At 42.3% G+C, this 25,734-nt stretch overlaps 1 protein-coding gene across 2 annotated transcripts in view; it reads right to left on the reverse strand.

Annotated features, from left to right (window-relative positions):
* The window catches only part of CREB1 (cAMP responsive element binding protein 1), a 44,600-nt gene extending 19,282 nt beyond the window's left edge, over positions 1 to 25,318 (reverse strand). The window contains exons 1-3 of one of the 2 annotated variants that reach the window (XM_076342401.1): positions 25,117 to 25,318; positions 4,757 to 4,878; positions 1,121 to 1,267 (exon numbers count right to left, since the gene is read on the reverse strand). In XM_076342401.1, coding sequence (XP_076198516.1) covers positions 1,121 to 1,267; positions 4,757 to 4,870 — 261 coding nt within the window. In that variant the 5' untranslated portion in view covers positions 4,871 to 4,878; positions 25,117 to 25,318. The remainder of the gene's footprint in view (positions 1 to 1,120; positions 1,268 to 4,756; positions 4,879 to 25,116) is intronic. The other variant, XM_076342402.1, reaches the window with a different exon arrangement.
* Positions 25,319 to 25,734: the final 416 nt, after the last annotated feature.

Genomic DNA, 25,734 nt, shown 5'->3' on the forward strand with positions numbered 1-25,734 from the left:
GCAGCATTCCAAACAGGTTCTGGCTTTGCGCTGAGCCAGGTGAATTCCAAGCATGGTTTCATTGTCAGTCTCTTATCTTCCACCCCTGGGCTAGTAACTTGCGCACTTATCTGAAAACTGCTCACCTCCGATAGATTAAAACTCTAAACTTTTGACTCCAATGGCTGAGGAGGGTAGAGCCTGCCAGAAACTCAGCACTAAAGCTGACAAGGAGTAAACAAAGATTATTATCAGAATGGTCTGTTTTAAGTTATGCAGGCCTTATTGTTTTTTAAAATAATACCAGCTAAATATCTGTATCAAATAGTCACAATGACTACTTTTTAAAATTAAACTTTCTTTGAGCTCAGTGTACTAATAGCAAAGGAATGACGTGCAGTCCTTGCCCTGTGTAGCTGCTGTATGCCAAGCGATTTCTCTTTCTGCGTTCAGTAACACTGGGCTTAAAGTGGTTAAAAAAAAAAAAGTTACAGGTTTTAAAGATTTCAGACTACTTGTCTCCTGTGTCTTCAAGCCATCTCATCATACTGCATTATCTGTCTTGCTTTACAGAAGAGAAAATGCTAAGGCTCTACAAAGCAAACAAACATTCAACAGGCAAATTTTAAAACCATTTTTATGAGCGGACTGATAGGTTTATTTTAAGGACCATTAACATACAGACATCTGTTTTGTAAAACAATGCAAATATTTTCTAAGTAGCAAAGACTCTCGTCCCAGAGTATCAGCCTCATTAATGATTAAAGATTACATTATTAAAAAAATCCCTTTTGTTCACTTCAGAATAGTATGAACTCTTACTTAATAAAGATGTATGAAAATACCGTAGAGAGAAAAAGTAGAGTAATACTGTAAGAAAAACCATGAAGCCGTTAAACTCACCAACCAAATTCTAGAGGGAAATGAAACTCAGCAATGTTTGAAAGTGAAAAGTGGTTAAACCAGAAGAGAAAAAAAGTCACAGAGTAGCAAATACTGTACCGTTTTTGCCTTCAACATGCTCTTAAAGTTTATATAAGCAAAAACACAATCCAGAACACAAACACATTAGAAACCAGTGAACTGGCAGGACTATTCAAAAGGCCCAATTCACGTAATAGGAATTTTCTTCAGTCAGTACCTGAACTGTCTGGACCTGTGGAGACTGAATAACTGACGGCTGGGCAGCCTGAATTACTCCATGCACTTGAACCGTCTGCCCATTGGGCAGCTGAACTAAGGTCACTGTGGGCGCAGAAGACGTTGCGTGAGCTGCTGGCATAGATACCTGCAAAGAAGAGACAGTGAGCATAAATTAGGTTATTGCAAAATCTTCTTATTTCACTACCAAGAACACTTTTTGGTGAAAGAATTAAGTCTCTTCTAGAATCCAGTTAGATGACCCAAATGTTTCAGCGTAACATAAAACCCCCTGAACTGCCTAAGCCCAACATCTGACCTACTTTACAAATTAATCTAATGCAGAATTTCTGCAGGCTCAAAACATTGCTTGTAAAACCACTGACAAGAACAAGAAAAACACAACTGTCTCTATTTTGAGGTAACCTAATAAAAACACATTATTACCTTTTGCTTAAGTAAGTTAGATATTGCGAGGACTTGGGTGTACTCCTACAGACGCTGCTGAGTCAAAGGCAGAAACATGGGAGTGGAGCTATTTTTGTTCTCACTCAAGAAAATGCAAAGCGTTTGCCAGATGTAAGAAGTTAAAATTTTTAGGGAGTCACACCTTTCAGACTTTCTAGAGACTAAACCATATTGAGCAGTTGGCAAAGTCCATTTAAATAAAGAAAACTGACCGCGTGTTCAGACAGAAAACCCATGGGTTTGCAGTGGAAACAAATGGTTTGTAGGCAGTTATTGTGATTCAGTGTAACGGGTCAACACAAACTCTAGTCTTAGAGTTACTTCTATGAGGAAAAATGGCCCACATTTTAAACCCTCAGTTCCTAAACACAACTTTGTTTCTCCAGCACAGACCTGTAGGCATAGTGGCTATGCCAACAGGGATACGCTAATGACTTCAGCACGGTACGTTAGCACTGCGTGCACAGCCACACATGTCCTGTGCAGGGGCTCAGGCTCCGAGGACAGCGATACCCACGCGAAGCTGTTCATGTCACGCGGGGAAGTCTCACTCTGGCAGGTCACAAGAACTATTATGGGTGGCTGAAGGGCCATGCACCAAGGTTGCTACGTGGCTGGGCAGATGCCCCCGTGCACATCCAGTACTCAACAACTGTCTGGTGACACAATGCACGTGTTCACGCCTGGGGGCTCCTGAAAGGCAGGAGGGTGCCAGGGCTGCCGTACCAGCACACACGGCCCTTGGTTTGCGCCTGACTCACCATTGTAGCCCTCAGGGAAGGACTGCAGGCAAGCGTGAGCTGCTCTGGCAGACCTCAGCCAGGTCATGGGTCGCTGACTAGCCAGCCTTCTCCTAGATACCCAAGTTTGGAAAATTTAACAATCCTCCAGTGTTCAACGGCATTTTCAAGAATTTTTGATCCATGTAGCTACAATGCGAGAAGGGGCTGCACTGCTGTCCTACCTAATCTCAAAAAGCTGCTATGTACCAAATGCAGAAGTAAATCCTCTGCTGTCCCCATGAACACGTGGTTCTCAAAAAAGCTGCAGTAGCTGATCTCTGAATTTCCATAAACATCCGCCACTTACAAGGAAATCTTGCTTAACAACAAAATTAAGAGGAATTACATGTAGACCTCTTTCCTCCACAGCTGTCTCTCCCTAATCCACAAATTTGTGTTTGCCTCTACCTTCCTTTTTTATGAAAATGGCTGCAGCATTACATGGCAGTACTTAACTCCCATCTGAGAGAAACCGGGGCTGAGATTAACATGAGCACACTTTCCTCTAGCAAATTATATTCCTTTACAAAGCAACCTTTTTTAATAATGCATGTCTGACTAAACAGTCTTTGGCAATGACAGCAAAGCTCATCAACTGGAGGCCACTCTGCGGTTGGATTAAGCCAACAGCAGAGTGTAACTTCCGCAGATGTCTCTGACTCATACCTTGTGGAACTGGAACGAGTTTCCTTTTGACTCTGAAAACTACCCTGAACTCACTAAAAATGCAGCAATTAAACTAAGTTTACAAGAGGGGTGACCTTACAAGAGATAATGAAAGAATTAAATTGACATAATTAGTTATTTAGATTTGCCTAAGCCTCTGAGGGCACTCCCTAATGCCAAACGCTGCCACTTCGCATATTAAAAATATCGTAATAACGTAACACTGATGTGAACAAGACAAGGAATTATGTTTAGACTGTTACATCACCTCCACAAGGAATATAAAGCCTGGGGAAAAGCTACGGTGTAAATAATACAGTGAATGACAACAGAGAAAATTAGGAAAAATATAACATATTTCTTTGTGGTTCACATGGATTTGTTAACCATAGCTGTATAGCTTTTTCTTACTTGGAAAAAATTCTCATTCAAGTAGCAGGGTAATTTTGCCCAAGTAAAATGCATTCAACCCACTACATATCTGCAAGTTCAGCTACCTGGAGGTTAGTATGTTAGCACACAAATTTAAAACATTCTTGCTTCTCTGGACTAAATCTTAATGCATACCAAGTGAGAAGCAGTTTACTGGTTTTGCAAGAGAAATAAACTACTTCCACTCAGTTCACACTGAAGTGTTATTCACACCACCTACATCCTGTGCCCAAGTTACACAGTGAGAAAACTGCCCAAAGAGGCAAGCTGGTGCAGGGCAGCTGGTGTCCTGCAAATTCACACTACAGCTTCACTGAACAAAATCACCCTGTGCATTTCAACAGCTCCAATCCCTATACTATCACTTGAATGGAAGCGTACTATCTCTGGTTTACCAAAAGGTGCAATGACTTTAAAAAGACATTAATCACTTTATAAAATGATAAGTGATTTAACACTTGTGCCACCTAAAAGACACTCAATTCCCCAAACTATAAGATCTAAAAAACCTGTTTGTTCTTTGCAGACTGCAAATAGTTTTAAAATGAAATGGTTACAGAAGAGAACCGAACAGATTCTGTACTCATTTACACAATGGAGTTGCTTCTGCCAAACATTAGTGTATCCAAGAATGAAACCGGGCTCCAAAATTAGAGATGTAGCTGGGATCGCATTTCTTGTCTCTCCAAAATAATTTGGGGATAATAAATGATCTACTACTGTCTCTCTAAACAGCCAACAATTCTGTGAAATTCTGGAGACAACAGGATAACACGAGCTGTCAAATGCCAGGTTGTTCCACTTGATTATAATGTTTGCAATATTAAGCCCATCTGATAAGATGTTGTATTTGCTGCATTATTTATCTACATTTTCAGTTTGTTTTCTTCAGAATTAAACTGCCTGCTATAGACAAGTTTCTAACAGAAAACATAACAGCAAAACAATCCAGTCAATATAAAAAAGACAGTAAATTACATGTTTTGAAAAAAATACCTTTCAGTGGCATGGTTGTGGTAAAGAATGCTAGAAATATTTTAATTCATTATTCTGTTAACATTACACAGTTTACACACATACAGTTCTTCAGAACTAACACAGCCTAGTGTGACGGGAAGTTAAAAATCTCTACTGCTTTAAAAATGTGAAGACAAATATTAAAGCAACTATACATTGCACCTGTTTCAGAATCGTATCAATGGAACCTTCTCTCAGGCCCATGAGCAGACATTATCCCTCTTAAAAAAATTATCCAATAGGTAAAACTATTACACCGTATAATTTTATACCTGGGCTAACGTTGCAATCTGTGGTTGTGCCTGTACTGTCATCTGTTGGGTTTCTGCCTCTGTAACGGCTGCATCTCCACTCTGCTGGTTCTCTGCTCCAGATTCCATGGTCATTTAGTTACCTACAATCACAATATTTGGCGTAAGTCTGGGTTGGTATGCAAGTCCATTATTCTTGGTGGATCTGGTAGCAATGACTGCAGCTGAATTCCCATTACTACATACTGTTTTCATTTGCTTATTAAAATGTTGCCAAACTATTAGCATTCAGGCAAAATTTTTTCATGCCAGGTGTCTGCCTCAGGTTGATTTTTCTGTCTGTAATGTTTCTGAAAAACAGGTCCAGCCTCCTCCAATAATGAGATCAGAAAAAATGTGGTTTGCTCATCTTAAAAAAAATTGCTTGAGCAATTGCACTATGATGACCTAGTACCTCCGCAATTTGGAATAACGACCGGCACTTGTCAGGAAGGGCACTCCCTGAGTGCCAAGGTGACAATATGCCCTGCTACAGCCCTCCCTCTCCCCCGCAACTGCAGTTTGCAGATAACCAATAGCAATTGCTTCTGTGTTGGGCGCTTAAGTTTTAAACCTTCTTCTGTCTGAACTAAATATGCAACATCTCCATGCAAATTCCTTCCACAACCAGACTGTGTATGGCCCTACGTCACAGCAACTTAGCTTTTCTACTCCGTAGTTTTAAAGTCAGTATATGTAACGATGGAAGCCATTTCTACTTGAACCTTACTGCAGATAAATATTTTTATATTTAGAGGAACATAGTAGTTTGTCATGACCTAAGTTTTGTATCATATATAGCTCCTAATACACTTATATTTCTAAGCAATAACTGAGCAAGCCTAGATCACCAGAATACACAACTCTATAAAAAGAGGTTGCATAACTTCCAAAACTATGCATGTAGGCAGAGTGCAATGAATGTTAAATTCTGCACTGATCTGTGAAAATTACTTTTCAGTTCTTCTTTAAATACTGATATGAAAATACTTAATATCTAAAAAATAACTTCAAAATACAAGGAAATACTCCCAATGGTGATATAGCAATACCACTGTATTATACAGAACTCCAAATACCAAATATTAAGAATGGATATTACCTCCATAGCCACAATGCTAATTCTGTGTACCGCCCTGTGCTGCCCAATCTACTCAAGCCTCTGGCTACCCTAAGGCGGCACTCCTCTCTTCAGAGCTGGAGCAAAACAACCAGTAGAGCATTTCTGCTTTGGGAAAGGGCCTGGAGGCAGAGGGGTGCTCAGATCAGAAGAAAGGTGGAAAGAGGAGAAATGCCCCTCTCCTTGCTCAACTTTACTGCCCCCCTAGTCCCGTCCCCCCCCACCCCGAGGAAAAGACTTAGAAGTGTCAATACAGGTGGTGGTACCATGACCACATTCAAGACATTTCATTTTAAACACAAAGTCAGGGAAACGTCCATTTCACTGCAAACTACACTTCAGTATTACAGGAAAGAGAATACTCTTTGGAGATGTGTTGCCTAAGCAGTAGAGTCACACTTCAACCCTGAGTATTATATGAAATTTCTGTCTTACAGTAAACGATTGCTAATCAACAAAGATAAAACAGCATTTCAAAGTAGTAGCTGCATCTCACATCAAAACAAAGCAAGTCAATGTATATAAATCAAAATCTGTATAGTATTGAAAGTGACTGTTCAAATGAGCTTTTGTGTTTGTGTGTGAACACTGAAATGTTTAAGTACCAAATATTTACTTCCAACATCAGTTTAGAAACTCTTAGGAAACAAAAAGAAGAAAAAGAATTAAACCTGATTTTCCTTAAAAACAGTGAAAGAAAACTTACAAATTTTTGGAAAAAGCAAATTAAATTCTTCTAAGCACCTGGAATTTTGTTATGTCTCTCCCTGTTGCCATGATTTTTGTCTCACATAAACCAGATATTAGTCTGACAAATGCTCACAGATAAGTAATACTCTACCTATATGTATATACTGGTAAACTGGCCATGAAAGAAATTAATTGTAAACTCACTGCATTTTAAGTAGTTACAATTTTTATACGAATTTCAGGAATAGCCTGTGTCCCCGCAAATATAATAACCCCATTCTTTCCTACAGTACCAAGTCTTCTCCATGTTGTATTTCATCTTCCAGAAAGCACAAAAGAAAACCCATGCACTATTACTATTTGTAATATACATTACTAAACAGTTCTTAAAGACTTCATTAACGACAACAGTTTAAGTGGTTTTCTATCCCAACTTTAACACACAAGTTATATTTCAACAGTCTTAGTCCTCCATGTTATATGCCCAATTTTTTTTTGAGTATCCTGCATTTTCAAAAGTGCAAACCACAAACCAGACTACCCAGGTTTCCCTTTGATTTTTATCATTTTTAAGGAGGTATCTAGTTTTGTCACTTTTTTGGCGAGTATCAGCCAGTTTGTCCAAGATAAGCAAATCAACAACTTTCTCCCAATTCCTATGCATGTATCATGGTGATTCCAGCCAAAAGACTACCTCATCGGAACCATTTTCAGGAGCAGATCTTTTGCATCAGCAACATCTCCCAGCCAAGTATCTGAAAAGAACTTTAAAAAACAATTTCCCAGCTACAAATTCAAGTACATTGCAAAACTAATAATGCTTGCTGATAGAAATCGTGACTCCAGTATAGAGTCAATTGCTATACAAATGGGATTAGAAATAGATGAAATATGCAAGTGAGGAGTCTCTTGAATCGGGTATTTAGGAATGTTTGCAAAGGTAGATGTTGCCAAATTCCTGCTGATAAATGCAATGTTTTGCTAGGAAGAATTTCCAATCCTCTCATACACTATTCAGCAAAGGACCTCCGGTTTTACAAGCTTGGTTTCTACACTTGCATCATCTTTTGCATATGTAATCAGCAAAAGCATTAACTGTTTGAGGTGCTTGAGGTCCTCTACAACACCAACATCTTAGAAATCAAATTCTTAACATGACTTGCAAACACCTCAAAGGAACCTCCTCATAACATACAGTAAGCACCAAGCAATGCAGGAAGCTGCCTGCAAGATTTACATCTTGACACATGCAGTTTAAACAAGTTTCCAACGTGACTTCTAGTTTTTGAACAAGCTCTTAGTCTCATGTTATTTGCAGGTTCTCAGTACTCTTGAATTTGGTCCAATTTACCTTGCACTTATACATCATCGTATTTGTATTCTATCATCTTCACTACTACTACCTTTTACAATAACTTGTGAGAAAAAGAAGGAATCAGATTTTTGAGCATCACGACATCATATTCCAGATATGCTGCTTACTACATTGTTTCATGTTTGCTTTAACAGTATGGTATGATTAAGATTGCCAAGATATACAAGACCAGGCACCTAGAACATAAATACTTATTAAGTTGTGTGTACAGATAAGACCATGATGGCTGAAATTAAGGTTGTCAATTCCTGTTAGTTCTTGCAGTTTACAAAGTAAGAGATGAAATGTTTGGTTTGAAACCATAACCTCCCCACACATAGAAATGAATGCCAATCCTTACACCTCCTTTTTAAGCTCTCATATATCCCTAGTCTAGACAAGCTTTACTGACCAGTACCCCAGTGTCTTTCTGTTCTTGCGGGTGCTGAGGCCCACCCAGCCACCCCATCCTTTTGCTCCTCCTGCCCCGTTCACAGTGGTCCACTCTGCTCCCTGGCACTGATTTCCCTGGCAGCCACCACACGAGGACTTCTCGAATGGAGGCGGGGATCTGAAAGTGTCCTGGTAGGGAACAAGTGTCCAGGGGAAGGAAGGAATATGGGAGCAGCGGGAGCGCATTTTCTTCTCATTCCTCTGTTTCCAGGCTACCTTCCATCTTGTCAGGAGAGGACACACATACCCACTTTGAGAAAAAATAAGTAATTGCTGTAGTTCATCTTGAACCAAGTATTCTAAATTAAACTAACTGAAAAAACAGTTAGCTATTAACAACCAGAGTTGGAAAACCAGAGCCTGCTTGCCTAAAACACCCCGGCTATGAACTCTGAACACAGGTTAAGCAAGCTGATGAGATTACCTGGTTAGAGATGGTTTAACTTGTGACTTTTATGCAATACACAATTTTTTTTACTAGTTCAAAAGAGCTAGTATTATACTCACTAATACTTTCTTAATTACATACTTACTAATGATCTGAAACTCTGGAGGTGAAGAGCCAAACAGCAAAATGTTCAGCTGACACCCAGGAATTTGTTTTAGCCAAATCAGGACTGGGAAAAAGAAGTTCAGCAGAAGATAACTAAATGTACTAGCTGAATTTACACCAGGACAGCAGAAGACAGATGTTAATAAACACAAACAGTTGCAGAATGCAGAGGAAACTGAACTACACACACGGTACAAAAATCCAAATAAACCTGTCTCGTTAGTTGTATAAACCTGGGAAAGAGGCCCAGGCACTACTGCAGACAGTTCACTTCAGATTTCTGCTTAACATGCGTCCATGACAAGAAAAGGTGAAGTGTTAGACTGCAACAGTAATGAGATACAGGGTAATCTTTAAAAATTTTATATGCATAGATGGACCCTATATATCAGCTGGATTACAGTGCAAAGGTTGGGACCCCATCTTAAAAATGGGTTCTGTGGAATTTGGGTGTTCAGAGAAAGCAAGCATTTGGGGCAATGAAAACCTGTTGTATGAAGAGACTGGATAGAATTGTATTATTTACCCCAGAAAGGAGAGAAATGCTTCAAACGCTAAAAAATATATTTAAATAGTAACAAGGTAAGTAAACTAGAAACATTCACTGTCAGATTATAAGAACATTGGAGCTGAAAGGTGGCAAATTTAAAAGTATAAAAACGAAAATTTAAAAATATCTATTAAAAAAATGCAATTTGATACTTCATGTACTGCACAAATAGAGCACTGATGCTGCTGCTGCTAAGCGATTTATCAGGATTCAAACAGGGGTTAGACATGCACATGGATAACAAGAATATCCAAGAATATCCAGAATTAGTGTGGTAATTTCATACCAAAAAAAGTGCAGAACTGAAAGGAAGATAAAACCTTATGAGTCAGGATTGAAATAAATCTCTAATCCTTAAAAATTCAAATAAAGATTTTCATGAGGGGGGAGATTATGCCACATGTAATTCTTGCAGGTTCTAATAGCCTTTTGAGGTACCTACTGATCTTCAGTATCTTGAAGACAGGATGCTGAACTAGGTGCACTACAGATAAAGGTAACTCCTGTAATCTGTTACTTACTTAAAGTGAGCATCAATGCTGTGTATTCAGAGCATGAGCAGAGTTACTGCGCCTCCCACCTGCTTACAGAGCCAGGAAGATATAATTCTGTCTTCCCACAGCTGGTATATCTTGCTTTCTTACTTCTTTTTCTATCTCCTATCCCAAATATCCTCATGAACTCCAGCATCTCTCCTGAACGTTAGGCTCTGCTCCTTGGTTTCTCCTTGCTCACATGAGCCATAGAACTTTCCTGCTCTGCAGAGAAAAAGAGTGGAGGTCCTTTTGCAAACACCACTAAATCCAAGAACCGAAATACCTCACTGTGGCTGTTACAGCAGATATAACTTTCCATCCACTTTTGTATGTGAAGGTCCTGAATGCCCCAAAGCTTTCTGTGCTTTTCAGTTGTACCAGCTGCCACAGTAAAACATACTACCTCTCTCCACAAGCATTTCTTTTCTTTGTCTTTAGTAACATCGTGGTGACAATTCACTGTGATCAGTTAATGCTTACGCTGACAGTTATTGGCCATACAATATAACTACACCTTGAGGAAACACTGTTCACTTTACACCTCAGACATACTGTCACAGCCTGCTTACAAGCAAGCACAGCTTTACCAAGTGACACGCTTTAAAGTCTCCTTCTCCTCCACAGCTAGATGATGACTTCTGATTTTATTTTATTAAAGTACACACCCAGATTTTGAAGAAAAACATGACAGCCTCCAGAACCAGTGCAGAGCAGAGACCCAACAAACCTATGCCCATTTTGAGCCCGACTTGCGCCACATGCAGTCATTCACCCAGCTGTCACCTGCAGAGGCCATCTCTACTGCCACATTAGGTTCCTGATCCAGTTCAGTATCTAGCCACCCAGCTGCTCATGGCAGCGAAGGGCCGGGGCAGCAAGGGGGCTGAAGGAAGGGAAACGGAGGCGATGCCTGTTTCTCAAGCCCTGTATTCGGATTTATTCATAGCAAGCATGCCAGTATGATTGTTCAGGGAGCAAATACAGCTCCGCCATCCAAAGTTCTAGGAATTCAACTCACTGTATTTACTATATATGGCTTTATAAAGCCACAGATCCACCATGAAAGCACTGAAAAGGTCATCAAACACTGCTCTTTTACGCTATTATTTGTTTTCACCTTTTAAGTGTAATTACTGAGGACATTCACATGAAATCTGTAAACATTTCCACTGTTACCTTGCAGTATGGCAGCCCTTTCAGCCACGGCTCAACAGCTGCTTTATGAACTCCATTCAATGGCTGCCAGATGGAAAATGTTCAGAGAAAAATAATTTTATTTACAGCTAACACATGGGACTTCAAATAATCAGTAATAAATGCTCAACAGGACAAGACAGGCCCATAATTATCTCTCTCTGTCACTAATGACTACAGTGGGTTGGCACAGGAATTGCAATTTACACCAGAGCTTCTCTGTCATCCCAAGCTGGCACTGCCCCTGCTGCTGCCCCCCGGGGTGTTTGCTACTGCCTGCCCTCTCCTCTGGGTGACAAGACTGTGCACCATACTATGAACACAACCTATGTTTGCTGCTTCGTCTTAAATCTACCTTTTACCACTTCTCTGAACGGGTTCACCACATAGCCACTTGATGATCAAGCCAGCTTCTGGGTCAGGGCAGTGCAAGGGCCGGGCAAACCGAGTGGAAGTGGAGGTAAAAGAACAGCCTCAACAACCACCTCCACTGAAAATGCCAAAAATGGAGAAGAGTCTTCAGATTATTTGCATTCACACACAGCAATCTGCCAGGCAAATTGAATAAAAAGCTGGAAAAAGTTACTGAAGTTAAAGCATTTGATCTTGAACTTACAAGAAAAATTGAATCTCACTGTAAAGAGATCCCGCACAAAGCAGAATGGAGGGAGGTGATTCTGCCCCTCTACTCTGCTCTGGGGAGACCCCACCTGGAGCACTGTGTCCAGCTCTGGAGCCCTCAGCATAAGAAAGACACGGACCTCTTGGAGCGGGTCCAGAGGAGGGTCACAAAAATGATCAGGGGGATGGAACACCTCTCCTATGAAGAAAGGCTGAGAGAGTTGGGGTTGTTCAGCCTGGAGAAGAGAAGGCTTTGGGGAGACCTTATTGCAGCCTATCAGTACTGAAAGGGGGCTTATAAAAAAGGTGGTGGCAAACTTTTGAGCAGTGCCCGTTGCGACAGGACAAGGGGGAATGGCTTTAAACTAAAGGGGGGGAGAAATAGACTAGATATAAGGAAGACATTTTTTACACTGAGGGTGGTGAAACACTGGCACAGGTTGCCCAGAGAGGTGGTGGATGCCCCATCCCTGGAAACATTCCAGGTCAGGTTGGACGGGGCTCTGAGCAACCTGATCTAGTTGAAGATGTCCCTGCCCACAGCAGGGGGGTTGGACTAGATGACCTTTAGAGGTCCCTTCCAACCCAGACTATTCTATGATTCCATGAATCAGACCATCAGCTGAATGTAATACCTGTAGTCCCACTTCTGTCTCCATCAATATGACACTTGAAGCGTCTGAAAACTCTTTGCTGACTGAATACACACTGTAACAGCCAATGCAAGAGAGGCTAACAATGTAGTATTTTCATACAGATCACAGAAGAAATGCAACCAGGAGCCTCGATTATGCGTAACAAACTTTTCTGGCTCGTGACTTTTCCAACAAAACTTCTAGTGCAGTTGTAGCTGCCCTTCCAAAGTCAGTGAAAATTTCTCATACTTAACAGATTTAGATATGTAAATGATGAAAGTATTGGAACAAATTACTTGCGTTGCATGCTCAATCTCCCTGTCACTAAAGAAAAAGCAGTGGCAGATTTTAAAGCAAGGGCAGAAGACGAAAAATCTAATCTCACAGCTACAGCGGCAAGCACCCAAATCAGCGATCACCTCTAGATTTTGTTTTCTGTTAGCGTAACACAAGAAAGCTGACATTTACCAGGCAGATGGTGAATCAGTATGCACAGGTAAGGCATGTGAGTGAAAGTTGCTTAAACACTCTTCACTGCTGGATTTTCCTGATTTGATTCCACACTCTTGGCATTGTACTAGTATCTAGTGTTTCTGCCTTCAAGCTTTTTAAAAGGAAAAGAGACTCTGACAGCAATTAACTGCAATTTATTTCTTGTATCACAGATTCTATGAACAATACAAAAACATCCAGCAAGCACTTGGTACATGCACATAATTTAATTCAAGTTTAATCTATATGGCCTTTTCTTGCTCAATACAGAATCACCAAGGGACCTAACTGAATTAGAACCTTTCCCTTCAGACTGTGAATTGGGCACTACAAGTACGGGTGAACTCTCCTGCCCAGTTTAAAAATAAAACAACTTACATATTTTAATTCTACTGATAATATATATACATATTTAACACCCCCCCCCCCCCTTTTTCCTATTTAAACTATAATACCTTACCTAATAGTTGGGATAGGTCTTATGCGAATACACCAGTTCTGCAAAAAGCCCAGTAGAAGGTGGGGGCAAGAGACCAGAGCAAGCATTTCCAAAGGCATTAACAAAGAAAAGCGAGCAAATGCCTCTCCACTGTCTTATCCCCTTCGCATTCAGAAATTCCCCCAAAATACTGTCCGACTTCACTTAAGACAAAACGTCAAAACAAATCCCAGAAAGGTTATAAAGTCATTGGGTAACTATTATTATTATTGAAAACATAATCCATAAGTATGTTCTATTTACAAATGCTCTGTCCTCATATTGAATGCACTTAGGGTATTAAAGGACTAATTCACATGCTGTAATCCTTAACGTGCAACAGAATTGTGACAACTACTTATAAACACCATTAGTGAATATGTGTAGAAAAAACCCCCCAAAACACCCCAAAAGATGTCTGCAAACTGAATTTTAGAGAAAACAGAGATTTTTAAGAATGTCCTGGGCAGTATATACAACCTATTCACAAAGACTTCATGAGGACTTGCTTGTTTCCGAGAATTCAGCACATCTTGTAGTTCTTACACATTTGTTGCCAATACCGTATTTATGCAGTGCATTTACATACAAACTGACCGCACTTTACTACAGCTTACCATCTTTTCTCTGACATTTTTAGAACATAAAAAGCACCTAATTTTCAACCTATGCTGATTTCTTGTAATTCCTACTAACTGTAGAAAGCTTTCCTTTCACAAAAATGAAACCATGTGAAATTGTCAAAATATACGCCTCTTTCCTCCATGTGTCTGCTGAAAGTACTGTGGCTCACTTTGCAAGGTGTAGCTGCTGGTTACTTAACAAAAATTATCACAACAATGTATCTGAACAGTATCATTTGTACGCAGACATCTTTAACACAACATAAAATACGGGCATGAAATGATTTTTTATGACAGCATGTTGGAGCTGATGCTCCCACTGAATACATCATGAACTCCAGAAATAAGCTCTTTGCAATTGGTACAGGTCTTGCAAATTAATAATCAGCATAGCCACTCACGATGAGGTTTAATTTTCGGCCCTAGTCAAATTCTCCTTTTACCTTTGACTGAAACAGCAGTGGGTGGAGAACTGAGGAATGACTCCATGAGATTTGAAGCTGACCTCTCAGCACAACTGACTGCAGTGACATGAAGCCAGCCACTTCTCATATTCGCACTTGTAACTTCAGTGCTAAACTGTGACCACACACTAGTCTGGTGGCAGTTTTTAATAAAAAAAGGAAGATACGATTACATCTGTACTAAGACTAGTGAGGTATCTTTTTGTGTGTGCGCCTGTGACTCCAAAAGGCAGCCCCTGTGATGCTACTAGATGCTGCAGTTCACCAGTAGTGCTCACTTCTGCAAGCAGCAGGCACCTCACACGGCAAGGTGGGGACAGCACCTGCTCAGCCCGTGGTGAAATCTTGCTGGACGTGAACCAGCACCCATCTAAAAGCCATTGGGTGTATTAACGCAGCCTGAACCCAAGTAATGTGAGTACAGCAATGGGTACAACAGACTAACCCCTCTGTTCTGCTAACGAGGCCCTGTGCCCAAGCTGGTACACCCTACCCCTTAGTACGGGTTGTCAGCATGGGCTCAGCGCCACGCTAAAGCAGCTACATGACCCCTGCATAAGGGGGTAGGTTGCACCTGGCTGGCACAGAGAGCAAGTTAGAAACAGTGCTCTGGCACCACCCAGCTATCTAGATATGCCAAATAAATAATTTATCCTGCTGTGCTGGTCAACAAGCAGAACATTTTGGGCCACCTCCTTTCATAGCAAACATTGGCACGTGAAGGTGTTCCAGCAGAAGAGCTAAGGCAGTCCAGAGTGACGGAAAGGAAAGCTAATTCTGCAAGCGGACAGAGACCTTCTCCTTCCCCAGCGACAGGGAGAAAATGGGAGGTGATGTTAGAAAAGAAGACCGTGTCCCTACCAAAAATGAAAGGAGCATTCGGAGCAGAAAATGATGCCAAGTTAGCAAGGTTAAGATCCATCTAAGAAGGTGCGTGTGTTCCTTTTTTCCACTGGGTAGACCTGTCAGGACTTGAGATTTCCACTTGACCTGCCAGAAACATTCAGATGGATCATATTTGTTCTCCTCCATATGCATTTCTGTGTCTTGTGGCCTTTTACTGCCCCATCATTCATTCTGGCAGAGTAAGACCCACCTAAATGCTGCACGAAATATTTGACAATGTTCTGACATGTTGTAAGGATCTTTGTCCACGTACCAAGCAACCTTTAAACATCCCAGGTCAGAGGCATCAGCTGGAGGAACTGCTGCAGTCCCAAACCTGTGGCAGCATGCAACTCTGTAGGGAGAGACTCTGTACATGTTTGTATGAGATAAATGGTTCTCTCTGAGGTGGGGAAACTACTGAAACTTGTTCTCTGCAAACAACTACAGGAGCGATGACTGACTGCTCAACAGAGTTACTCTCCTAGAGAGAGTGAAGTAGCACTATGATGTTGTTAAGACGAGGGTATTTAATAACAGTGCCTCCTGCACAGGCTTTGCTCTATATACGTGGTACAGAGATTCGCATAGTCTCCATCACTGGGTCCATGACAAATGCTGAAGTGAACAAAGCTAAAGCTACTTTGAAATTACATAGAAGATCACCCAGCTCTCTTTTGGTACTCAGAGCAGATCAGGAACAACTTATTAAAAAATAAAAATAAACCCCAGAGCATTACACAGACTCACATCAGTCTGGTTAACCTGAGTGCTCCAAGCCCGAAGGCCAAGAATACAACATATAGTAATCTTTTACCTGTAATAGAGAAAGGAATCACCTCCATACAGGTGTTTCCTTAATTGTAATAATTTAAATTACCTACCAGTTATGATTTAATGGAAGCATATGCAAGAATGTGGTAAAGACAGATAACGATATAAACATGTTTATTATTACCTGAAATCTTTCCATTCCAAAGTAATTTGTTTCCAGAGTCTCTGTTAATTTTACAGTGTGAAAATACTAACAGACACGTCACATTTATCAGAATAGCATACTGTAAGACTGGACTGAAAGTTCTTAGAGATTACACTGATTAAAGATGACATTCTAATGTGATATGAATGTAACTTTATATTCTCAAACAATCTTCTGGAAAGTCCCAGAAATTCAGGGGACTTTCCCATGAACAGAGTAAATGTTTCCTTTCCCATCCTATAATGAGGGAGAGCAACTGTCAGTATTTGAAGTTCTTTGGTCTAAAACATTAAATCAGATGTCTGAATTTCATTATCCATCTGTTTTGTTCATGTAAAAACTAAAAAAAAAAGCCTGAGGTTTGAATACTGTAGGTCACCTCAGCAAAATACTGCAGATTGAAAAGGGTCAGATGGTGGAATCCCAAAGTGATACAGGTCACACTTGTTTTCACATCATTCTTCTGTATCAGAGAACTATCAAATCAGTTAAGAAATTCAGGGCAAGCATGGAGTTTTAGGTATTATCAGCAGCATAGTTAAACTTGACAAGAGAATTTTAGGTAGAATTTGTGTCTGTGCTGAGATTTTGTCTGCGGGCGAGAAGGAACAGCTCCATTGCTAATGTTTCTAACCCACTTCTGAATGTCAGTGGCTAAAGGAGTAATTCATTAAAAATGCCACTTCATGTATGTACGCTGCAAGCTTTATAGGCATAAACTATTAAAACAAACACTGCCCATTCCGTTTGATGCTTGGAGTTCAACCCATAGCATAAGAGTAGTTGAAGTTATATAACTTGGTAAAAGTTGGAAAGTCTTGTTTAAAAAAACCACAACACTTCTAATGAGTTCAGAAAGAAAACACAACAAAATGGATGTTTCAGACCAATGCTTTCACTGTTTTATTAATAGATTATCTTTAGAACTGGTCATCTGAAAGTAAGATAGACTGAATTATTTATACAAAGCTGACAATTACCAGATATAAAGTCAAATGTCTGAAACAAATTCAAAATAACCTGTATCTGTACAAGCAACATACTTTGTTATGATTTAATAGCTTTGTTTCTTTCTTAACAGGCAGTATAGACTATTTTTTGCTTCAACGCTTTCAAGTGAAAACTTTTGAATTCTTTCTGCAGTTGGAGTGCTGCAGTAGAGTATGCCCAGGTATGCACAAGAAAAACAGCACTTCCTTACAAACCTTGCCCTTGTCCAACTTCTGAATGCATCCTATTCAGAAAATTTATTGCAACATTAAAAACGAAAGATTTGGGGTGTAAGCCACAGCTCAGACTTGGAAATATTTTAAATCCTAAAATTGCTCTGGCTTTACTAGTTATATTGAAATCATCATTGCTTGGTCAATTAGCACTAGCCTTGAAGCAATAGCAGACGCATTACCTTGCTTAATGCACCAAAATTAAATCTATGACCCACCCTCTCCCTAAAAACCAACTGAAACAGAACAGTGACCAAATTTTGTAGTAAAATAATTCTGACTAATGTTATTAACCGAGTGGATTCTGGTTTATTTTTCATGTATTTTTATATTTGTCTGGATGGTGCAGGAGAGCTTCTTAAATGAGAAAGATCTCTCATATGCCTGCCAGGCAGATCTACTCTGCAAAAGTATCATCTCCAGAACAGAGAATAATTTATCTTGGTTCTCAAATACTTAACTGGAGTTTAAGACCTGCATTACCTGTTGTCAACACGGCTGTCTCCATGGAACAGAGATGTTACTTGCTGGTAACGCTGAAGGTCAGAACGATGACCCTGAGTAAGCAACGGGAGCCATTGATGAACCAGAAAGAGCCAGAGAAAGAAACAGAACCCATGTTTTGCATCAGTGTGTTGCACACAAAAGAAAATCTCCATTTTGCTTTCTGCAACTACAGTCTTACAAGCATTTCTGTTGTCAGCACTGCCAGCTCAGGCTCTGCTTTCCTCCAGATTCTTTCTTATTTACACCTTTACAGCTGCCTGTGAGGCTGTGTAGTAAGTGGGACTGGGCAACCAATTTGCACTACAGACAGACCAGAAAATGCAACTTATTTTTATCCCAGACCAGCTCTCTAATCCAGTTCACGTCACTGCCTCACAGTCAGCCATACCGGTGCTGCTGGCACAGGAGCAGGAACAGGGAAGGTGGAGCAGAGTCTACCCTGCTGCAGCCAGGCCTGCCAATGAAAGTAAAGTAGATCAAATCATGGGTACAGATGTCATAAGACTGCGGGAAGTCAACAAAAATGCTGAAGAAAAGAAAACATCTATGTTCTGTAATTTGATTATTATTGTTTTACTGATGACTCTGCTTAAGAGTGGGAGGCTGGAAACAGGATGATTATTTTTTGTATAGTCAACATTAGCTTTCTGAGGATTGGGCAGAGAGATGCATTTTTCAAACAGCCACAAACAACTGACAAAGCAGCTGTTTGCAGCAGGTAGCTTCTTCCTCTACCCAGCCCAGGATAATGTGCACTGGTTATACACTCCACATTAACCTTACGCTACAACTTTCATGCTAGTAGTTTCAGCCACAATTATTATTTTAAGATCAGGAAGACAGGCCAAGGCATCTATCAGTTTATAGTAACAGTGAAACTAAAGCGAGCTCACCACCCAGGTGCCTTGGGCCAGCTGACAGGATTTACACCAAGGTGTTGGACGTGGACCCCTTCTGGAGCTTCATCTTTCAACTTGGGCGTGGTTAAAGAAATGTTATATATAATTCTCCCCATCTGACTGGGCTCCTCATAAAGAAAGGGATCTAAGAGTTACCCTGATCCAACCTCTTGGGAAGACTGAAACCTGCCTCTGATGAGGAGGAGCTAGTTCAACCACACAGGTGTCACCAGGCTTTCAAAAGAGGGAAACTTTCCTCCTGGTTTTTTTTTTCTTCAACTGAGACATTTACTGTGTTCTAGCTTTCCTAGCTGCAAAGAGAAACTGACGGGGCTCTGATCACCACGGATAGAGCCTGACTCTTCCTTCTTTCACTCCAAATCATGGATGTATTGCAGTTCCTCGAGATGGGTCTCCTGACCCAGCTCTCTGCTGCTGAAGGGAGAAAGTTGTGTACCCCTCCTTCCTTTCCCTACAGTCTCCCTGTGAATTTGCATCAGTATTGGTGCTAATAGCATCTCAATCACCAACCGATTCAGCTCACTTACACAGAAGAAAACTAACCTGACAAAAAAGCACCGTTTCCTCCTGGGTTAGTGATTTGAACTGGCTCATTAGATTTTTACATACAATCAACACTACAGCCAGCGTAAGGGATGGGTGAACACCACACAACCAGAAACAGGAGAGAAGGAAGGAGTAAGATGTCTGTCTCTTGAGAGCCACATACAGTTGTATCAGCTCCAACAAAACCACAGCAACAGATGAATTCTGTTGGTATTATGCTGTGGCATTAGTACACACTGCCCTTTTTCACATCTTCCCTCCCTCGGTATCTCCCAGAATTTTCCTATCAGCACAAAAGAGAAAAATTTGGATGAGTTTCCTGAAGAGGGGCAGGAGTCCTACTTCTATAGTAATGCCCTAGGCTTTTTTCCAAGAGAAAGCTCTCTACAATCTACAAAGGCATAAATTTACAAATCCTGCTCATACTGCACGTCACTTGGAGGAGTGGACAGGCACCAGCAGAGTTTGAGGCTGGGCCAGCTACATAGAGCCAGAGGAAGTGTCATCAGAAAAAGGCAAGAAAATAACGTTTCCCATCCATTATTCCATGGGGTATAAAAGATAAGCTAGATGAGAAGAGTTTTTACATTCAAGTCCTAGGAAAGGTGCAACGGAAAGCAAAATCCATTTGATATTTGAATAGCAGTAGAGAACGAGAGAAGATTTAGGGTAGCATCTATCAGAAAAATGCATGTCATATTGGAGCCAAAACGTCACAGGAGGTTGTAGAGTTGCTGGAGAGATGATTAAGAACATTGCAGCAAAGAGCTGCAGAGAACGGTGACAGGAGGTTAGAAGTTAGAACAAAGCATGGGAGAACAGGACTGAGGAAGTGAACATAATAGTAGTTAAAAAAAACACACAAAAGGTGTTTAAGCCAAGTAAATAAGTAGCACAACAAACAGTATGTATACATGATATTAAAGTTTGGGAACAGCTGCTGCTCATCCTTAGCACACGTGAAAACTTAAACTTAGCTAAATGATGCAGCACTGCAACAAGAAGAACCACAACAGGATCTATGCCATCCAGCTTAGTTATAAACACAGCAATAATTTAAAAATTTTTACGTAGGCTGCATTTTCTCATTTAGCATCACTGCTGTTTGAGCTGCCCTTATCTTCCTGCTCATTCCAGCCCCATCCCTTCCCCTGATTATGCTGGTATGGCTACTGGGCAGCCATGCAGCAATCAGGGGAGGGAATGATGCAGGTGAAAAATAATCAGGCTCCCCACCCCTCACCCTGCTGGATCATTTCCCCAGTTAGGTCTACCATGCAGTAGCCCAAACATTTGTGCCAGTACAATGGAGAAGACATGAACAAATCACCAGACATGGAGGTTGCTTCAGCCAATATTACTGTTAAAAAAAAGTATGTGGAACTACGGTTTCAGTCCATCAGGAAGTAAACTTCAGAAATTCCTGGATTTCTCAGGCTACGATTTCTTTTCTTTTTTTGAGTTTGCTCAAGAAAAGAACCTGCTCTTCTCTAAGTTTAGAAAGCTATCCGAAAAAGTTTCTGCCAGAAGAGGAAAGTATGACCCAGCTTTACAGTTCTTCCAAATGTGGGGAAAAAGTTTTGCTTGACCAAACAAGCTATTGCTGGAACAACACTTAGAGATTTTTACACATCGCTTGAACTCTCCCCTCCAAAATGTGTGAAAACATCAAGGGTAGACATTTTTGTTTCAGTTTTCTGCATGAAGGTAGTTCATTATAAGGCTTCCCACAGCTTTTGTCTAAACTAGCTAGTGTTGTCTTGAAAGAGAGACCAATTGAAAAGTAATGAAATCCAGAACAGCAACTGGCAGGACTCTCCTATCTTTGGAACTAATTTTCCATCTTTCACCTAATGGGCTTGATTTATGATAAACATCAGATCTCACAATACTCTCAGGAGAAAAACAGGTATGTTTATTATCTTAAGTGGTAAAAGAAACCTGTACCTATGCACTTTGCTCAAAACCATTGAGCACAAGCATCAGCGCTGCTTTAAACTTGTATGTATGTATATATGTTTTACATATATATAAAACATATACACGCATCCAAACAGAAACACACTTCCTCCAAATTCTTTACCCCCTCCCCTTTAAGTGGCTCTTCCACCACCTACGGTTTTCTATTCGCTCCACTTCGCATAGGATACTCTAAATCCAGCACTGCCAGAAAAAAAAACCAGCAGCAGCATGAAATGAGAAAATCCTTGTCTGTTTTCAAATGCTTTTTTACCTAAAAGACCAACCAGACCCTGGCACATCTTCATCTCCCGCACAGCTGACAAGGCTGTTTTAGGAACACGGAAAAATGGAAGGTGTTGTATTTGTTCTCACTCACCTTTTTAATTGTGCTACAACCAAACGATCTAAAAGTTTTGAAGAATAAAATAGGTATCAATGCCTTCATGCTGGGAGACGTACAAAGATCGTTAACCGCAGATTGCTCAGGTTTTCATAATCGCCATGAAATATGACCACACAGACTGCAGATGAGGCAATACATTTTCTGATTCAGAGAAAAATCACTTCCTTGTCATGAAACTTTAACTGTACGCAGGTAGGGCACCAGAGACCTCAAACCAAATTCAGTAGGGTTATTTCTGTAGATGAGGATTGCTGTCATGTCCCCTGAAACTAACTTTAGATTACAGGCAGAAAGCTAGCATGGCCTTCTCACCGCACAAAAGCCTTGAGAAGTGTGGCATGAGTAACTGATCTCCACTTGCTTTGAGATCCGAAAATAGAGGTGAAGTGTGAATATCCCATTTGTTTCACAAGGGTGTCAACAGAAATTCCTAGTCAGGGCCTTGTCTACTATCAAAATCTGCACCTACAGAGCTGTAGCTGCACTTAGGCAAGAAGAGGCTGTTTGCTTCTTACTGCAGCAGAACAGCTACTTTCCAGAATAAGATCAGCTACTACAGAATATTTTATATTTGACATCAGTACCAGCAATAGCTACGCTGGTGCAGGCTTCCAGGAAACAGACAGACAGATGACTTGACAGTCTAAATGAGATGTTTCTAAATTTTCTGTATCAACAGACCTCTCTCCCCTTTCAGACCTTTGGGTTTGGTTTGGTTTTTTTTCACCCAGGGTAGCAGACACCCTTATCACCAAATGTATGGGAGGAAAAAAAAAAAAAATATTAAGATCAGATGCAGACCATTTATTGCAGATCCAGACACAAAGCTGAGTACTAATCTAAACACTAATGTTCTATCAATGAAATTAAAGCATTAAAAATTATTACACTCTTCTTTCCTACATACAAATATTTCCTTTTAGGTCACCTGTAAGTGATGCTTAGCAAATACACAACCACCTCTCTGCTCCCTTTTCTCTCTGATCTGTGAGGACACAAAGCTGGTGAGGAAATGCAGAGATCTATGTTAGAAAATATGGATCTGAGAGTCTTCCACTCTATTATGAAATTGAATAAAATGTTGTGTTTCTAAAGCTACAAAAAAACAACAAGCAAGGATTTACTGTCACATTTTTGTATTTGAAATGAAGTGCATATTCTATCAAACCAAGAATGAATGAAATACACCAACCACTACGCTTTCTTTAATCACTATCAACAGCTACATTGCTTACTGAAGTCCTCAGATGTCTATTAATCAATTACAACTTTAGAAACCCTCTTCTCATGTTGATATTATTCAGAGTGAAGTGATGTAGAGCACCTTCAGCCTTCATTTCAAAAGAAGTGGTGGAAGTGACAAAAACCAGAAAATTCACATACAAGGAAGGCCAGGCCTATCTACACATGTGAATCACAAATACCGTCTTGAATAAAAAACTTATTTCAGTGACTTCACGTTTTACTGTAAAAATCCACATTTGTTGATACAGGGAAAGGAAGCACGTATTCCCATATTTCAAAATAGAGTGTTTGGTGGTCACGATGGGACAGAACAGAGATATCCGATATTCCTAAATAAGTCTCTAGTCCTTTATTTAAGAAATAGGAAACTTGTTTTTAACCCCAGGAAAAAAAAAATATTTTCATGACAGGTGTTATTCCAGAAGCAGATTACATGCAGGCATTTCAATATTTAAGAGGGAGAAGAAAACAAAAAAAGACTTAAAAAAATGTTTTGGGGAAGAAAAGTCATATGACCTATAAAAATTTTTTATCCTTGTATACATTTGAGAGGTGTAACAATCTTCAGTTAAAAGAAGTTTTTAAAGAAAACTGCCATGTCATTTTTACTTATTGCTGTACACAAAAATGCAGATATCCAGGTTTTGAAAGTAGAAATAAAGTCAAAATAATGTCTTCTATTCTAGGCAACAAAATGGGAAAAAAGCACCACAGCTGCAGCAGGGCAAGGCTGGTGTAAGGTAGAAAAGGCAGTTGAGTTGACATTTGCTATTAAAGCAGGGATAGAGGTCAAATCCTGCTCGCTGGGCAGCACCTGAGAGTCTGCGGAAAACCGGCAAAAGCAAACCCCAAACCGAGACTTACCAGCCACGGCCAGGCCCAAGTTCACTTTGGGTTAAAAATACTAAGAGGAAAGAAAGAACGCAGCGACAGGGAACCGTATCTCTGTTACGTGATCTGCGCACTGGGCTTAAAGCTCTTCCCTCCGATATCTCCCCGGAGCGCGGTGTTGGGTGACCGAGTACCATTACCCCCTTTACAGCCTCCCGGAGACGGCCGTGCCCCACGCTGCAAATAAAAGTAAACCACCAGACCAAGCGCTGGCCCGAGCTTCTGTGCACAATTTTATTAAAAACTTCTCGTTACAGAGCCTAGGAGCGTGTTACAGAGCCTAGGAGCACCCCACGTACTCGCTTCCATCACGGCAAGAGTTTGTTTATTTATTTATACAGCGCACTCTGGTCACCGGGGAAGTGAAACTCTCCGGGCGCGGAGCGGCGGGCGCAGGGGGTCGGGGCGGCCCCGCAGGAGGGCTGCCCACCCGCCCCGCCGCCACGGCCGGCCCCGCGTCCCCGGAGCCCGGCGGGGCCGCGCCGGCCGGGAGGCCGCGCCCGGGGCCGTCGCCGACCGAGGCGGGCAACGCCGGGGGAAGGAAGAGGGGCGCGCGGCGGCGACGGGGAAGCAGACCGAAGCGGGCGCAGAGGGGCGGCGCGGGGAGGGGGCGCCCCGCCGCGGAGGGGGCGCGGGTGGGTGCGCGGCCGCCCCCCGCCGCCGCCGCTCCCCCCTCGTCGTCTTCCTCCGCCGCCTCCTCCTGGGGCCGGGGGGCGCGATCCCCCTTCCCCGCCGCGGTGAGCGCCGCCGCTGGCTGCCGCCAGAGTCGCCGCCGCCGCCCGGCCGTGGCGGCCGCCGCCGGGGCCGGCTCCCATCCGCCATTATCCTTTGTTCGCGGCGCGGCGGCGGCGGGGATGTTGCAGGGCTCGGCTCCATCTTTAAAGCGGGCGCCCCTCCCGCGGGCGGTGCAAGGCCGGGCCCCCGCGTCCTGCCGCCCGGCGGCTCCCCTGGTCCCCGCCGGGCTCCATTTCCTTCCCTCCCCCCCGCCCCTGTTTGCTGGGCGCCTTCCTCCTCTTACCGGTTACCAGGCTGCTCCGTCACTGCTTTCGTTCGCGCCTAGGATCTCGCCGCAGTTTTATTCTCTCCCCCACGTAACACACCGCGTCAAACTACACCTCCGCCGCGTCACTCACACACACACAGGCGCTCCCAGCCCGGCGACAGGCAGGCAGCGGCCGACTGAGGAGCGCCAGCCAGGGAGCAAGCGCCGAGCGCGCCGCGGCCCGCACGGAAACCGCCGAGCGCTCACGGAAAACGCCGAGCGCCCGGCAGGCGGCGGGAACGGCCGAGCGCGCCGCCGGCCCCGCGGAAAGAGCCGAGCGACCGCGGAAACGAACGAAGCGCCCCGGAGGGGAGGCGGAAAGAGCCGAGCGGCCGCGGGAAGGCGCGAACGGCGCTTCCGGCCGGGGCGGCCCGCGCGGAAAGTAGCAAGTGGGGCTGCGAGGGGGCGCGCGTCCCCCTCAGCCCCCGCGCCCGCCGGGCGCGCGAGCGGGGCCGAGGAGGCCGGGAAGCTGCGAGCGCCCACGGAAACGGCCGAGCCGTCTCGGAGGCGGGTGGCCGAGCGCGGACCCGTCTCCCCCAGAGACCCCGCTAAGGGCGTCGGGCCCCCCCGAGTTCACCAAGCACGTCCCCACGC

This window comes from Aptenodytes patagonicus, chromosome 6 (assembly GCF_965638725.1).
Source record: "Aptenodytes patagonicus chromosome 6, bAptPat1.pri.cur, whole genome shotgun sequence".
Lineage (NCBI taxonomy): Eukaryota > Metazoa > Chordata > Aves > Sphenisciformes > Spheniscidae > Aptenodytes > Aptenodytes patagonicus.